Raw genomic sequence first — 17,438 nt, 5'->3', positions numbered from 1 at the left:
GTACATGGATGGCTGTTGCACAGAAGGAAAATATAATGCTCTGTGGCCTGAGGGGCACAATGTCAGCATGACACACTCATGGCAGGAATATTGCTGAGAGTGAGGACAGGGAAGCACCAAAACACAGACTGGAACCTTCCACCCTGCAGCCCCTTCTGGCAATTAGGCAAACAGTGCCTGAGCTGGGGCAGGAACAAGTCTGAGCATATCCTTCATCCTTGCCAGCCTTGTAACTCTAAAAAAAGTCAACTTTTGTGCTGCCAGGAGTTTTGGAACTTTACCTGTTGGGGCTCTGAAAGGTCTCCAGCAAGTGCTGTTTACCCCGTGGGTTCTCTCAGGTATCTCCCTCCTTGCCCATAAGCCCAGTGTTCAAAAACATCAAACTTCCTCACTCACACCTCCCTGCATTTTTTATCTTATTCCTAACATGTTACTTTACCCACAGCTGCCACATCACCCAAGGCAAGGAAGGGAGAATGTTCTGGCACCCCACTGGGTCACTGCCATGAACTAAGGTGCCTTCCAAATCCCAGAGCGTGTGACTGTATTTAACCCCTATGCTCAGCAAAGGGAACATTTTGCACGGTGTGATTAATTGGGGTTTAGTTCAACTAAAACCAGCTAAGAAAAATTTAAAATTCCAAGTTTCTATGAGGTTTTGTCTGTTTGAAGACTCAGAGTATTTTCATTGCACGTCAACCTATTTTTTTAATGCAAAATGTGCTTTAATATAAACATCCAGATGATAGAAAGTTTTGTAACAGTAAAAACAGATCTAAATGTTCAGATTTATTTTACAAGATTGCAAAGCCAAACACTGAGGCCAGGCTTGAAAACAGCATCTCTTGTCATACAATCAAAATATTGTACACACAGAACACAGCTCGATGCTTCTCAAGTCCACCAGCATAACACCCAGTTTGTCAAACCTTCAGCATTAGAAATTTTTTTCAAGCTGCACATGAAAAACAGAAATTCACCCACAATGATAAGTGCTTCCATCCTACAGACATCTTGCTGAGAGGCAAAAATTGCCAAATGCCATGTTTTGGAGAGTGATATGAGAGTGCAAGGCAACCTAAAATATATATATATCTATATCACACTTTAAACTTTGGGCAAGACTTATAACAATTAAGCAGATTTCTATAGGTATCTCCCTCAAATATTCCAACTTAGTTGTTCAGTACATGCAGAACTTTATTTCCAAGTGTTTCAAGACTGGAAATTCTTTAAAATCATTCTGTATTTTCTACAGAGCCATTATAACTTAAAGATCCAGCTATGTTTTAATAGTCAAGTCCTCTTAGATAAAAAGGAATGAGAGATGCTTGCTTCAAGAGCAGGCCTTCATCACACACATGTGAACACACCCCGTTGGGCCCGTCAGCAGCCAGGCTGTAAGGGCCATGCTCTCAGAAGGACAGGATGGTTTTGTGGATGATTTCGATGGACTCTCGGATCTCGTCCTCCTTGATGACGAGGGGCGGGGCCAGGCGGATGATGTCGCCGTGCGTGGGCTTGGCCAGCAGCCCGTTGTCGCGGAGCCGCAGACACACCTTCCAGGCGTCGTAGTCTGCAACGGGAGGGAGGGAGAACATCAGCAGGACTGTCGTGGGAAGGGGACCAGGACACCAGATGGTTCATCACAGGTCCAATTTATTAAAGAAAGTATCAAACACTTATACAGCAAATAATAAGCTTATGAATATTCTGTAAGCCAAGCAATCTATTGGTTAAACTATACCATGAACTCTTCCTCATTCCTTAGGGGTTACATCTCTTTTTTCTCATATCTCTTTCACTATTTGTTATCCTACTACAGCTAGGCCCAAGGACACGCTATCTCACAGGTGCAGGATTTGGAATTAGCCACGGCTTTGTATTTTTCCAGTCTCTAGTCACCTAAATTTCCCAACACAGGACATTGAGGACATTCCCAGCACAGCAGAGCAGGTGCCACACCTGCAGCACCTGGTGCTGTGTGCCAGCGGGCAGAGGGGTGATCACAAAGGAGAGGTCACTCTCTGGAATCTGCACAGCGACACTGCTGCAGAGCTGTCCTTTGCCTCAGCACACACAGTTCTGCTCCTTCACAGCTCACTGCTTGTCTGGCACTCAGACTTTAAAGTAAATTTTAAAAGGGGAAGCACGTGAGGAGGAGGTAAGGGAACATGTGGACAGGACTTCAGATAAGGTTATGTTTATGTAATCTGAGTTTCAGTGCATCATTGTGGAAAATGACACCACTTCCTGCAGCACTGTATCCTTTCATCAAGTACCTTGATATTCAGATTTCTGCTATAATTCAATATTATTCTGATATAATTTCTTCTCCATCATTAATTTTTTTCTACTTTATACCCTCCTGTATTCATTGTACACTTCTAACTCTTCTGAAAACACCTAATCCCAGCCCATGCTCCCATAATCTGGCAGGAACTGGTGTTCTAGCTGTAGACAGTGTTTTCCCAAAGAGGAGAGATAAAGTCATTTGTTGGGAGGCAGATTCACCATCAGGTTTGAACATTATCAAATCGTAAGAGTTCAATTAATTTAAAAACAACTGTTCTTAATTAAAACCCCTATTTTTAACAGCACACAGTAATTTAAATTAATTTTCAGTGGTAATACAGTACTGTAGCCATGTTCTGAACACAAACATCATGTCTACATGCATCCCCTACCTACAATTAAAGTTGAAAAGTACTTCTCCATGCTGTGTTTGTGCAGTTGGTTTTATTTCCTCACCTTTGGTTTCCCGAATTACGATTGCATTCAAGAGCCCTTTTCCTCTTACAGCAGTCACAATATTAGATGGAGTCTTCATGAGCTCACTTCTTAGCAGATTACCCATTATTTCTGCATTTTTTGCCAGATTTTCTTCTTCAATTACCTAAAGAGAAGTCAGATCTACAGTCAGCTGAAGGGCAGTGCATTTGTTTTGTTTACCATGGGGCAGGATGGATAATGACACTGAACCTGCTGATTCACAAAGGCTGTTGCAGCCACAGTGTCCCTGCACAGGCTGCAAGTCCCAGCAGGTTGGTACTGAGCCTTTACTCATTCATGCCTACAAGAAACAGTAATGTCTTTGAAATTTTATTCTAAATAAACTGCTCTTTGTTTGCTGTTATTTGCAAGTAAACAGCAAACCTCTGAAGGCACTGAATCTCTCCAAGTATGAGTCCTGGGTAGTGATGAGGTTTTTTGTGTGACCTGCATCAATGCAGTCAATTTAGCAATTACCAAATAATGGAATTGCACCTTCTGGATGTGACATTGTAGTTTCCATTTGAGATCCATACCTGTTCTCGAGCTCACAGAGCAACAGCTTCTGCTGATATAGTAAAATAGGCCAATTTCAAAATGCCTTCATGAAATTAATGAAGGTATTTGGCCAAATTTACATCATTGCCTTGAAACTTCCTCTAGATGGATTTTATTTTGACATTTAAGACATTAAGATCATAAGAACACAGGAAGTGGGCCACATTTCCAATAAAAAAATTGAAATTTGTTTTATGATCTACAGATAACCACTACCAATTTTCCATACTTATTTAAAGCTAGATTTCTACTGATAGCATAAAAAATAATCCCATTTATTTAAGCAAAGATCATGAGGCCCTTTTTAATTTGGATTCCAGAGCTCTCTCCCCACACACAAACCTCCAGTGCTGCCATTGCCACACGGCAGGCCAATGGATTTCCTCCATATGTGGATCCGTGTTCACCAGGTTTAATGGTCAGCATGACTTCATCATCACACAGCACTGCTGACACCTAAAATGGGAAGGACAGCAAATTCACATACTTACAACAGGAAACTTTAATATATCTAAAGCAAACCTTCCCTCAGAGCTCAGGAAGTTTTCAGCCTATGGTGATAAATTTCATTTACATTCCCAGCAGATCTGACAATCCCATAATTAATCCCTTAAATGCACTTAGCTATAGTGGTAACACGACTTTCAATCCCAGTGAGGGGAATTTCTCCAAACTGAATATTATTTCAAGAGTTTAAGCTTCAATACTTGGTTTAACAACTCAGAAATCCTGTCAGTTGGCCAACATAGTTCAAGGCATTGTAATTTCCAGCCTAATCAGCAGGAATTTAAGCCACTCCAAGAGGATAAAATCAGCCATGCAGGCATGCCAGACAAATGAAATAATGCCAGTTGTTCAGCTATAAAGGTAGTATTTGGTATTCCATTATTTTATTTTGTCTCTCTCAAGCTGGACTGTCTGGTCATAAATCATAGTTAGTCTTGCAAACAACAATTTCCAAGTACAACAAACATCAGATTTATTGTTCTTCCAACTGGCAGATTTTCAGTGTTGATGACTAAGAAAAAAAAAGATTATTCAACAAATGTTTGGGTAATTTTATGTTACTTTAAATTATTGGTATTTCTTTAGTACTCACAGGGTATAAGCCACCAGAAAGGGCCTTTCCAAGAAGAATTATATCAGGTCTCACATTTTCATGGTCAACAGCCAGCATTTTCCCTGTTCTGGCTAAACCAGTCTGTATTTCATCAGCAATAAACAGAACCTGTAAAGAGAAGAAAAATCCAAACAGAACAGGGAATTACTTTCACTGTCATTCCTAACCCAATCCTAATACAATTTTTTGAGGTATCACAGCAATAATGAAGACAACTTTATTAATAATATGTCAATGTCTTTCTTTGAAAATATGAAAATAATTATGACTAGCACTTACAAATTAGGAATCTGAATTCTACTGGAACAGAGAGACCACTGATTTTTAAATCAGAGATCACTGATAACCATTTTTCTCAGTGTTTCATTCAGTGACCCATTATTGTAACTGATTCTTGGTTGCAGTTATATATGTCAGCAACAAAGGTCTTGGATAGCCATGGTAATTGGAAACTTATATTGTGGAAAAGAAATTAGAAGTTAAGTGAATCTAAAATAAATCCTGTTGAAGAATATTAACTAGAAACTTAAATCAGTGACAATAGTAAGAAATAGTGAATAACGTGCACTGCTAAGAAGTACTTTTTAGTGAGATATTACCAGGAAACACAAAAGGTATGCTTGCATTGTTCCACTGAAAGAAGAGGGAATTATTAAATTGCATATAAAGTTGTACACCTTGCATAGAAGGGTGACCTTACAAGTTACACCAGTAAACACAGTATATAGTGTTAAGTGTTGAATGTTTAATGCTACAGTGAATTCTCTCTCACATTGTGCTTTGTGCAGAGGTCCCTCACTCCTGTGAGATAGCCTTTGTCAGGAACGATCACACCTGCTTCCCCTTGAATTGGCTCCACCATGAAAGCTGCCACGTTGGGGTCTTGAAGGGCCCGCTGCAACATGGGGCACAGGGAGAGGAGACAAAAAGAAAAAGCTTTTACTCAGCTCAAATACAGAAAATACATGTAACAGAACCTGATTCTAGCCCTGGTGTTCTTCCTCAAAGGATGAAAACAGCATTGCTGTCAGGCAGCTCTCTCTGAGTGCCACTTCAGTTCCAGTGCTGTGTCACTGTTGGCAGTGTGAAATCAGCTGCTGTGCTGCCTTGGGAAGTACAAACCTTGCAAACTGCAAACCCAGCTTTAAACTGCAAAGCACTTTATCAGATGAGTTCATAAATCACCTCAGAAATACCCTCAGTTTCATATTGCCCCATACAATACAAACAATTGCTCAACTCTCCCCTTAAACAAAAAAACAGAATTGAGCCCCTCCAGACAATTTTACCTTAAAGCAAAGTCCACAGGTACATTCTGCACTATCAAGTTCAAAAAGGTTTAGAAGTCCACGAGGCACAAGAGATCTAATGATTCCCAGCATGAATTCAGTACAGCTTTTCTCAGCTTTGCCCCATGAGCAGAGTGAATCCAGCTCTAATGAAGGCATTAAATACTTGCAGGCCTCTCACCATGGGCAGCCTGCTGTAGGTTCAGAGCTGAACAAGCCTTTCCACAGCCCACTGAGAGACCTTTGTGTCCCCTAAGCCAAGTCCAAGGAGAAAAGCAGCTCTGTCCTATAATCCCTCAATCTCCAAAGCCCATTCACTTGTATGGAGCAGCCCCAACAGGTACAGAGGTTTTTACTCACAGAAATTGTACCCCTCCCCAGGTGCTTGACAGGATTAACCTCAGAAAACACAGGGAAATACTGGGAATCACTGGCATTTCAGGAGCTTGTGGAACAGCAGCCTGGCATGGTTTTAAGGATGTAAAACTGGAAATGAATATTTGCAACTGCAGTGAATTCTAGTGATAGAATCACAGGATGGTTTGGGTGGGAAGGGACCTTAAAGCTCATCCCATCCCACTTCTTGCCATGGGCAGGGACATTTCCACTAGACCAGGTGGCTGGGAAATTAAACAGATCATGTAGTTTTTCTTTCAAATCCTAAAGCCTAACTGAAAATCAAACCCAAAGCAGAATTTACCCACATTTCCTATCCATAATTATAACAAGCACGCTCCTTTTATACATCTACTTACAGATATCTTAATGTCAAAGCACATGTTTCAAAGTACAAACTTCTGATCTTCCTGGCTATTTACCAAAGAGAAATTGTAAAATGATTCCATATAAAAGAACAAAAAATTGTCAAATACCTCAAGAGCTGGCAGATCATTGTATGGGATCAGTTCAAATCCTGGCATGAAGGGCCCAAAGCCATCATAGCTGGATGGGTCAGTAGAACTGGAGATGGCAGACATTGTCCTGCCCCAGAAGTTGCCAGCTGGAGAAAAAAAAAGTGGGGAAATTGTTACAAAACTGACCAAGAGCCAGAACACTTTAAAGGACATCACACTTTCCACGGTTATCTAACAAGATATTAGGATCCCCTTCCTAATGGTTAGCATTTTGTATTGATGGCATAAATACACCCTGTTGCTACATCAAAAACCAAAAGAAAATTATACTCTAAGACCTGACAAGTTTACACAATAATTTCCTTAAGTTTTGTTAGTAGTGTGGAAAATTGAAAATAACTCTGATAATGCCAGTTTCTGGAAGACCTGGAAAATACAGGACAAAAGCCCTGGTGAGTGAAGCCAAGAGGGCAGTTTAACCCTATTGAGCAATCTGTGAGAGGTGTGGCACAAATCTGAGGAGTTAACCCACAAAAAAGTTATGCAGGAACTCAGGAATAAAAAGTACTGCACTTTAAGTGATTAAAAGAGCATGGAGGACTGGATGTTCTTTCTTTCCCTGTGACTTCAGGCTGCCTCCCAGTAACCCAGTGTCCAGATCCTCAAGTCCTCAACTCATACCACACACTTAACATACCTGCAAAAATGATTTTAGCTTTGTATTTTGGAATTCCTTTCACAGTGTAGGCCCATTTCCGCGCCAGTTTGCAGGCAGTTTCTCCAGCTTCCACTCCTAAAACACAAAGCAGCACCATTATCACTCTTGCACATGAAACACGCCATCAGTGCAGCAGAAAATGTTACACAACCAGTGAATCTCAGAGACAAGAACTAAAATGGAAACAAAGTATTTCTTTACCTGTGTTCATTGGAAGAACTTTGTTGTAATTAAACATTTTGGTGACCAGCTCCTCATATTCCCCAAGGACATCATTGTAGAATGCTCTGGATGTCAGGGTCAGTTTTTCAGACTGGGATTTCAGAGCATCCACAATCTTTGGGTGACAGTGGCCTTGGTTGACTGCACTGTAAGCACTCAGAAAGTCAAAATACTTCCTGCCTTCAACATCCCACACATAAACACCTGGGAAAACAAACCTGTGGTCAGCGCACAAAATAAAAAGACACAGGACCAAAAAAGCTCCTCATACATGATTAAAGAGCAAATTTAAATTAAGTGATAATATATGAACAGCCCACAAGGACTTAGATAGGGTACCAATGCACCTTTTCCTGCTCACATTAACATTAAACCTCTCCACACAAGGTAACAGAAGAAATTAAGTTGCATTAAAAATTACTTGCTGGGTTATTCTGGAAATTATCAATCCTTTAAAACGTTTTAGAGACAGCACAATTTTTTCAGGTGCCCTTATGCATAATAATGCAGCTCTCTAATCAACAATCTGATGATTTTATTTCATCAATGATTTCAATTTCACCCAAAAAGAACCCAACAAAGATTCAGAAATCAGTCAGGTCAAAATCAGTCTGGTCAAAATCATTCTGCCATGTTCTCATTCACCTCCACAGACCCACAACACCTTCAACCTCCAGGAAAAACCTAAACAAAATACCTTTTCCTCTTTCCAGAGCAACAGGCAGTGGGTGATAGTTGTGAGCACCATATTTGGCCTCACGTTCAAAGATTAAATCTGAGGAGAGAGGCCTCTGGAGGGTTTTTTTGGGAGCCACTGAGGTAGCAGAGCTCAGGGAGGAATGGAAACCCCGGCAGAGAACAGCGAGGGGCTGGCAGCGGGTGAGCTTGGAAAGCATGATGGGCTTCAGGAATTCCGATACAGGCCTGGAGGGGAAAAAAATAAAGAAAGTTAATAATTAGCAGTAAGAAGTCTTCAGAAGAAATGTCTGAACGATTGAAGTGGTTTTACTGCCAGGATTACAGGTTCCTCAACTATTTTGCAATTCAGCCAAGAAAGCTTATATGAAGTATAAATTAACGTGGGATTAACATCAAACAAGTCATTTTTTCTATTCTCTACACTTACAGAAACAGAAAGAAAACTGTGTGTGTGACTCAGCAAGCCTGTGAAGTAGTTACATCATTTTTCCTGTAAGTGTTCCTTTTTCACTTCCCCTTAAATTCTGATTTACTAACATAAACTACAGCAAGAAAGTTAAGTTCATCAAATTTCTTGTTCTATTGAAATGCCCAATTTCTGATTTTCATCAGACAAATCATGTCACAAACTTCCACAATATTGGCTGTCCCTGGAAGTGTCCATGGCCAGGTTGGATGGGGATATGGAAGGTGTCCCTTGCCCATGGCACTGGATGAGCTTTAAGGTCTCTTCCAACCCAAACCATTCTGGGATTCTATGATCAAAAAATAGATGTAAAGTAATAATATGTCAGATATTAATGATCATTAGAGCACTCTGTATTTTCCCAGCAATTTCCCCTGAATACATAACCTTGTATTTTCAGCATTTAGGGATGGGGAAATCCTAACCTGTGGGTAGGATTTCATCAGGAAAATGCACTTTGATTTCTTCTCTGTGCCTGCTCCTCAATCACTATAAAGATACTTCCAGAGAAGAGGATGTGAGCTGGCACTTGAAAAGCTGTTTGAGGAAGCTCTTCCCACAGCAGGGAACAGCAGAGAGCCAAGAGTCCCCAAAGCTCAGGATTCTGGTCTCACAGAACATCCCACTGACAAACTGGCAAAAGGTTTAACCCCAGAGCAGGATCACAGATCACAACAAGTGCTCTGCTTATCAAATGCAGCCTCCCTGTGACACTGCAGGGTGAAGAGCTGGACACTGCTGCCCCCCCTAACAGCAGCAAAACCTCCCCTAAATACCAACACCAGGATGCAAGGATGGCTTACACAAGGGTGCTGTTATTTCAGGCTGCTTGGAGAAGACAGAAGTAGTAAGTCATGGATTTATCCCTAATTTATTTTGGAAAAAATCCACCCCCTGAATGTGCTGCCTTGAACAGAGAGGCATTTCTTTCAGCAGACTCCCCAGGTATTACATTTCTGCTCCTCACTTCTAACCAAAGCCAAAAGACTTTTCTCCATCTCCTAAAACCCAAGTGTTGAGGAAGAGTCAGCATTCTCCATTCCAGCAAGAGGTGAATCCTACACAACTCTGGGCATGTCTCCAGCTGTTAAAGATTAGCCCTTTGTGTTAATACTTTTCAAGATTATTATTCAAGGATTTCTCAAACAAAAAGGACAAATACTTCTCTGTGCAAGAAAAAATTTTGATGACTCAAAACTTCAACCTGATCAACCCCTAAAATGATCTGTGACATCCTGGCCCCTGGAACACCTCCATGGCAGAGTAGCTAATCCTATCACAAGCTTCTAGATTTTGGAGATTTTCCAGACATTCCTGAAATGAAAGGTACAAAGAAGTTAAACTCTTATCTGCCCTGTATCAGAGGTACCTCTCTGCATGAAGGATCACAGATCCTCAGTTTGAGGTTCTTGCTTTACTTCTTGCATATTAGAAAATATTCATCAGATTTTTTTTAAAGGGCTTTTTCCTCCATGAAGGGAATTGCCCTGCACACTGTGCTAGTGAGGCCACAGCACTTTAGCCAAGTGGGGAAGATTACATGGAGAAGAGCTGAGTAAAGCTGAGAATTACAGATGAATCTGGAGTTAAAAGGAGAGGGGAAATTTGGGGTTGATGATCAGCAGGACAAGGTGAACAGAAATTTCAGGAAAGAAGGGGGGCATAATAAGGAGAAAAACCCAAGCAAATAAAATGAAATAAAATCAAACTCATTACTAAGAGTGAGGAATATGATCATGCACTGGAGCAGGCAGTACAGGAATCAGAAACCAGAATTACACCAACTGGAAAAGGTCTTGCATCAGAACAGAAAACCACTCAAAACACAGCTGTAAAACACTCGAACAGCTTTGCTCAGCTATTGAGCAAGATTATCCAGACAGGAGCCTGCAGACTGCACAGGTAAATTGAATGGTTATATGAACCTGACAATGAAAAACACCCCAAGGTAACTGGGGGGTGTTGTCAAGCACATGAAAACACTCAGGTTCATGTTGACAGAGCAGAGAGGAATTGGTGTCATGCTGCAGCTGAGACAAAGCAGTGAACCCTCGAGGGGACAAGCAGGGGGACATCAGTGCGGACATGCCAAGCTGCCTGTGCAGACCAGCACCACAGCAGGAACTGCTCAGGACCTGGGCTGGCAGACAAGAACTGCAGAGTCACTGAGGCTGGAAAAGACCTCTGAGATCACCGAGTCCAACCTGTACCCAATCCCCACCTTGTCCCCAGGCCAGAGCCCTGAGTGCCACATCCAGCCCTTCCTTGGACACCTCCAGGGATGGGCACTCCAAACCTCCCTGGGCAGCCCCCGCCAATGTCAAATCACCCTATCAGGGAAGAATTTCCTCCTGATGTCCAACCTGAACCTCCTCTGGCACAGCTTGAGCCCATTTCCTCTCATCCTGTCATTGTCACCTGGCAGAAGAGCCCGATTCCTGCCTGGCTTTTCAGGGAGTTATAGAAAGGATAGAGTCCCCTCTGAGCCTTCTTTTCTCCAGCAAACCGAATTTAAAAAAAAATAATAAAGAAAAGCAATAAACCCAGCGGTGAAATACCAGATCCCGCTGGCCACGGTCACAGACAGTGCAGAGGCAGGGATGTGGCATCGCGAAGCGGGGCTGGCTCAGGCACTGTCACCTCCCCCGCTCCCCGCGCAGTGACAGCGCTCCCGGGGCCTTGCCGACGGGCCGGCTGCGGCGGGACAGAACCGGGGCACGGTGGCCCGGAGAGAGGCAGAGATGGCCCCCGAGGGCCGGACGGGCCGTACCTGGTGCTGCTGGAGGTGCCGGAGCTGCTGCCGGTGCCGGAGCTGCTGCCGGTGCCGGGGCCCGTGAATAAGAGGCGGATGCGGCCGCGGGCCACTGTCACCGATCCTCGCCCCACCCCTCCCACCTGACGTCACTAAAATTGCGCCCGCGATTGGCTAACGGAGCTGATTGGCAGCCACCGCCCCCGCGCTGCGGCACCTCCCATTGGCGCGGGGGCTCCCCATTGGCGGGCGCGCGCGATCCAGCGCCCCGCCCATCCCCGGTCCTCAGGGGCGGTGCCCCCGGCCCTCGCACCGGCACCCCCGGCCCTCTGAGCGAGGGCTGCGTTCCCCCTTCCCTCACCGCCTTCCCCTATCCTTCATACCGGCACCCAGGCCCTCTGAGCGAGGGCTCCGCTCCCCATTCCGTCACCGCCTTCCTCCATCCCTCACACCGGCACCCTCGTCCCTCAGGCTGGCGGCTCGTCTCCTCTCTGCCGAACTAGCCTTGGGAGCAATCTTTGTAGCCACGGAACCCCACACACGGAACCCGTCCACCCCCGCACCCTCCCGCCGCTGTCACCGCTCATCTGCACTTGTGCCCTCGAGGAAGTTACTGTAGAAAAGGGCGAGCACTGACAAAAAATTTAGAGGAATCGGGAAAATATTCCTGGGAATAGGAAGTGTGTGGGATGGTGGTGGTACCTCCGCTGGTGGCTGCAGGTTCCCCAGGGATGTGATGACAAGTGCTCTGTGTGTGTGCTCAACTCTGAGCTTTCTCTTCCCAATATATGAACATGAGCTTTTCCCCAATCTTTTAATATATGGCTAACAGAAAATAATTCAGAATAACAGCCAGGGATTCACAGAGGTTGCTAAGGAATTGCTCATGGAGCTCCTGTGCCAGGTGTTTTTGCCTGCACGCACCAATCTCCTCCCCAGTCTGTCACGGTCCGTCCATTGTCCCCATGCCCTGCCCTTCTCCTCACAGAAGGGCATTGATGGAACCCTGAACTTCAGGCTCTGCTGCCTTGGGAGAGAGGGAGGGAATGTGGGGACAGTGAGGTCCAGGAGGGCCCGGTGTGCTCTGAGCCAAGCTTTGAGCCGGGACCAGCAGGTGAGCAGGACAGGCTGCAACGAGCCAGCGCAACCCTGACCTTTCCCCGGGCTAAATTACACCTGGAGAGCATTTTGTAACCAGAAGATCTGGGCATTTAAGGGGAACTGTGAGGTGTGCTTCATAAATACATTCTGGTTTTATAAAAAAAAAAAATCATAGACTGGTTTGGGTTGGAAAGGACCTTAAAATTCAGCCAGTTCCATCTGCAGCCATGGGCAGGGACACCTTCCACTATCCCAGGGTGCTCCAAACCCTGTCCAACCTGGCCTTGGACACTTCCAGGGATCCAGGGGCAGCCACAGCTGCTCTGGGCACCCTGTGCCAAGGCTTCAACACCCTCACAGGGAACAATTCCTTCCCAATATCCCATCTAACCCTGCCCTCTGGCAGTGAGAAGCCATTCCCTGTGTCCTGTCCCTCCATTCCCTTGTCCCAAGAACCTCTCCAGCTCACTGAGAGCTCCTTTAGGCCCTGGTAGGAGCTCTGAGGTCTCCTTGGATCTTTCTCTTCTCCCGGCTGAATAATTCAAATTCTCTCAACCTTTACTCATAGGTTTTCCATCCTGCTGTGCCCTCCTCTGGGCCTGCTCCAGCAATCCAGGTGGGATCTCACAAGAGCAGAGTACAGAAGAAAACAAACAATATTTCACTTTTTATCATATCCACCTCATTAGGAAGAGCAACAAAGAAACAACCCCCCAGGAAAAAAAAAAGGCAAACCAAAAACCCCCTTATTCTTAGCAGTGGTAACTTCTTAGTGCCTCTTGCTCTTTGTTCATAAATCGCCCTGACAAATTTATCAATGCTGGAAAACAATTTATTTCTTCCACAAAGAAAGCACAATATCCTAGTTGACACACAGAGAATTTGCATAGCTTCCCCTCACTAAAGCAAGCAATTTGAAAATATTCCTGAACCTTGTCATATCTTCTAAGCAAATTGCTCAAACCTTGGATGTCAGGGAGCAGCACTGCTTATGCCTTTGGAGAACAACGCCCTCGGAGGAAATTTTCCCAATGTGCAGTCAGCCTGATGCAGCGAGGGCTGGGAGGAGAGCAGATGATAAACACACAGAAAGTAAGGCTCAATTTGCTAATATGTTTGTGTCTCCTACTAGCCCAATTCTGCCAGCAAACAGTGCCCTGCATCTGCTGCCAAAGATGAGTTCATAAAGCACCAAAAGGTTGTGCCTTAGGTGCTAAATTGCAAAATACATTTCAGAGTCATGACTGCTGAATGAATACACAGTTGTATTGTGACCAGTTCTTTAAGTCCAGAGGCAGTTATTGTCTAGGAGCTATTGAAACCCTTTATTTCTAGTTGAAGTTATGACTTTTGGTGAAAAGCCTAACATTTTAAGGCTGAAAATAAGCAATGACCTCTCTGCTTTGAGTATTACACATTGTCCCAGTTCATTCTGCCTGTCTACTACACTGGTGAGATCCCACCTGGAGTTCTGCATCCAGCTTTAGGGTCCCCAGCATGGGAAAGACAAGAACCTGCTGGAACAAGTCCAGAGGATGTCACCAAGTTGATCAGAGGGATGGAGCAGCTCTGCTGTGGGGAAAGGTTGAGAGAATTGGGATTGCTCAGCCTGGAGAAGTTTTGGGGTGACCTGACTGAGGCCTTCCTTCAGCTCCTGAAGGGAGCTGACAAGAAAGATGGAGAGAGACTTTGGACAAGGGCCTGGAGTGGCTTCCTAGTGCCAGAGAGTCGCTCTAGACTGGATATTAGGAAAAAATTCCTCCCTATGAGTGTGGTGAGGCCCTGGGACAGGGTGCCCAGAGCAGCTGTGGCTGCCCCTGGATCCCTGGCAGTGCCCAAGGCCAGGCTGGACAGGGCTTGGAGCACCTGGGATGGTGGAAGGTGTCCCTGCCCATGGCAGGGGAGTTTGGAACTGGGTGATCTTTAATGTCCCTTCCAACTGAAACCATGACTCTACAATCTCTGGTGTGAGGGAAAAAATCACATAATTTTATTTGTTGCTTCCTCATGTTTCTTAAATAGCCTTATAGGACATGGTCCAGGATTTGCAATCCATGAGATCAATGGGATTTTCCCAGGTAAGAAATGCTGGTTTAAGGTTGGATTGTTTTTTACTTTGACATTTCATTAGCATGGCATTTCATTAACATAGATCTGTTTTCTCAGGTGATGCTAATGATGCCTTCTACCTATTTAGCCACAAAAATAACATGCTGGGAGCTACATCCCTTTCATCTTTCAGAGACTCAACTCAAGAGCTGCCTTTTACCTGCCTTTAAATGCTCTTATTCTTAAGCTCACCTCCAAATTGATTTAGATTCCTCCAACCATGTTCTTTTTACAATAACCAGAAAAATATAGAAAGAACAAAACTTGTCCAAAGGATTAAGTAGCACCCATCACATAAGGGAAATGCACATCTGGAAATGTAAAGAATGCAAACTAAAGACAACAAGATCAATTGAAGTGCTGAATCTTGGGCTCAGCTCTGCCTCATGGGGCTGGAGGCAAACTGCCCCAAGAGGTGAATTCAGAAGCCAGACATGCAGGAAAACAGCAGATTCCTGTCTGGAAGGTGGAGATTCAAAAACAAGCAAATAAGCAAACAAGCAAACCTCAAGCAAGAAAAGGCTTGCTTGCTTTTGGATTCTGTAACATCTGAAATAAGAAATAAAGACATAATGTGGAATGCACAGATACTATATGTAAATGTGGGGTTTTTAGCTGATATGAACTGTTTCTGAGATTTAAAAATTATAAATATGAAATAACTCTCAAACTGGAATGTGGTTAATCAAGACCTGAGAGAAAGTGCTTTCAAAGCTCTGTTTAATTTAAACCTGATCAGTTTTATGTAGGATCAGTGTCATGGTTCACTTTCTTTCCTCCTTTGTTTTTGGTATTTATTATCAAGGCACAGAATATATCCACTTTTCTTCTTTAAACACTATCAAACTGGAATTCTAAACCATTCACATTGTGCACAGTAGCAGCTACTACTGTAGATCTTGGAGGAATTGCTCTCAGCTAGATGAGGTATTTTATGTGAATAAAAAAGGGAAAGCAGAAGCTTAATGTGTACTATTTAGTTACCTGTAGATACCTAAAAGACTACACATGACAGTAACCAAAATATGGAAAAGAGAATCCATGAAATGTTCACATTTTACAGTAATTTGCCCTGCAGAAAAGAGGAAAACTCTGACCTACTTGAAGAAAGAGGGTTATTATATTCATTCTGCTAATCCAGAAAATACAATTTGACATGTAAGTAAACCATAAAGTTACAAGAAGGAACAAGTTAAGTCATGCCAGTTGTTAGGAGTAATTCCACAGCCCTGTCTCTGGCAGAAATGCTCACTGAAGTTGTTGGGAATTAGGCATGTGAGGAGACTGAGGAATAGCATCCCCCTTATTGTGGTTGTTTAGGGGCAGAGTAAATAACAGGGAATTGTGTGTTGGTTTGGCTGCACAGGCTCAGCGTGTGTCAGGGATTCACATGCTGCCCGTGGGAGCAGCTCAAGCACTGGGGCCAAGGCAGGACTGCAGGACCCTCACTGAAGTTTAAACTGTCTTAGGAACACTGCAGAAAACATCCAGCATTCCCCAAGAGCTGATGTTTTGCCCCTTGGCACCAGTGTTCAGTTCCTCAGTGGCATGGGACAGTTCCTCACCTCTGAGCTCAGGCTGGATATGGAGTTCACCAAGCCAGGAGTTCAAGGTGCAAGTTCATCATTACATAAAAGCAGCACGAGGACAGTTCCACCTCTCTTCCCACCCGTAACAAAGCCACAAGGACAGGTTTTACCCTTTCTCCTTCTGTTGAAACTCTGCTGCCACTCAGCAAAAATGAAAAATATGCAGTTTTCCTGAGCCAAAGGCAGGTTTGAAGGCAAACCTCACAGTTGACATTGCTGGGGAACTCAACCTGCAATCCCAGTTGACAGTGGAGGATATCAAGCTACTGGAAAGTGACCAAAGGAAGCTACAAAGATGGTGAAGGGTCTGGAGGGGAACCCATACAAGTGGCAGCTGAGTTCACTTGGTTTGTTCAGTCTGGAGAAGAAAGGACTGAGGGGAGACCTCATAGCACCCTGCAGGTTCCTCACGATGGGCAGAGCAGAAGTGATCCCTGCTCTCTGGGATGGGAGTGAGGGACTGGCTGGGCTGTGTCAGGGGAAGTTTGCTCTTCAGGAGAAGGTTCCTCCCCCAGAGGGTGGCTGGGCCCTGAACAGGCCCCAGGACAGTGGGCAGAGCCCCAGCCTGACAGAGCTCCAGGAGTGTTTGGACAATGCTCTGAGGCACAGGGTGGGATTATTGGATTGTCTATAGTGCCTTATATAGAAAAATGGCTTTCCATGGCCCATGATTGTGTTATTCTGCGTGTTTACTGATAGTAGAACTCTACATTAAGACATATCTTGTAGGACAAGAAAGCTTTGCCTTTCCTGCAGCGCAGCTAGAATATTTCACAGTGCAGTGTGTCAGAACAGGGCAGCAACAAATTGTAATGCATGCAAAGCAAATCTGCCTCTCTAGTCCACTTAGACATTTCTCTTTTAGTTCATATCTTTCAAGATATTTTGGCAAAGCATAGCACAGCCCCCTCAGAATAATGCTGTTTTATTGGATGGGTGTTTGTTAACCCAGCATAAAGCACCACAAAAAACCCTTAGAGCTGATATTCCTTTTGAAATATAAACCTTGAGCTACAGCTCATACTTATCCTCCCTGATTTGTATGTTGGCTAATTTTACAAAGATTTCCATGATACTCTGTTAGATGACAGCATGGATAACTGAATTACAGAAACAAAGGAATTTAAATTGCTGTCTTCTCCCAGGCAGTGTTCCCCATGTTTGAACTTACACTGTCATTTTCCTCTGC

At 44.0% G+C, this 17,438-nt stretch overlaps 1 protein-coding gene across 1 annotated transcript; it reads right to left on the bottom strand.

Annotated features, from left to right (window-relative positions):
• Positions 1-703: 703 nt before the first annotated feature.
• On the bottom strand, positions 704-11,580 carry OAT (ornithine aminotransferase). The gene is made up of 10 exons (XM_054276821.1): positions 11,469-11,580; positions 8,231-8,457; positions 7,513-7,737; positions 7,291-7,386; positions 6,612-6,739; positions 5,223-5,345; positions 4,430-4,558; positions 3,673-3,786; positions 2,752-2,896; positions 704-1,576 (listed from the first exon to the last, which is right to left on the bottom strand). Exons 2-10 carry the CDS (start codon positions 8,427-8,429, stop codon positions 1,416-1,418), a joined length of 1,320 nt encoding a protein of 439 aa, XP_054132796.1. The 5' UTR covers positions 8,430-8,457; positions 11,469-11,580; the 3' UTR covers positions 704-1,415.
• Positions 11,581-17,438: the final 5,858 nt, after the last annotated feature.

The sequence above is a fragment of the Melozone crissalis genome, unplaced genomic scaffold, assembly GCF_028551555.1.
Source record: "Melozone crissalis strain CALT ecotype California unplaced genomic scaffold, PUWL_Pcris_2 ptg000019l_1, whole genome shotgun sequence".
In the NCBI taxonomy this organism is placed as follows: domain Eukaryota; kingdom Metazoa; phylum Chordata; class Aves; order Passeriformes; family Passerellidae; genus Melozone; species Melozone crissalis.
The sequence above is the reverse complement of the archived record's forward strand: the minus strand, read 5'-3'. Positions and strand labels throughout refer to the sequence as shown.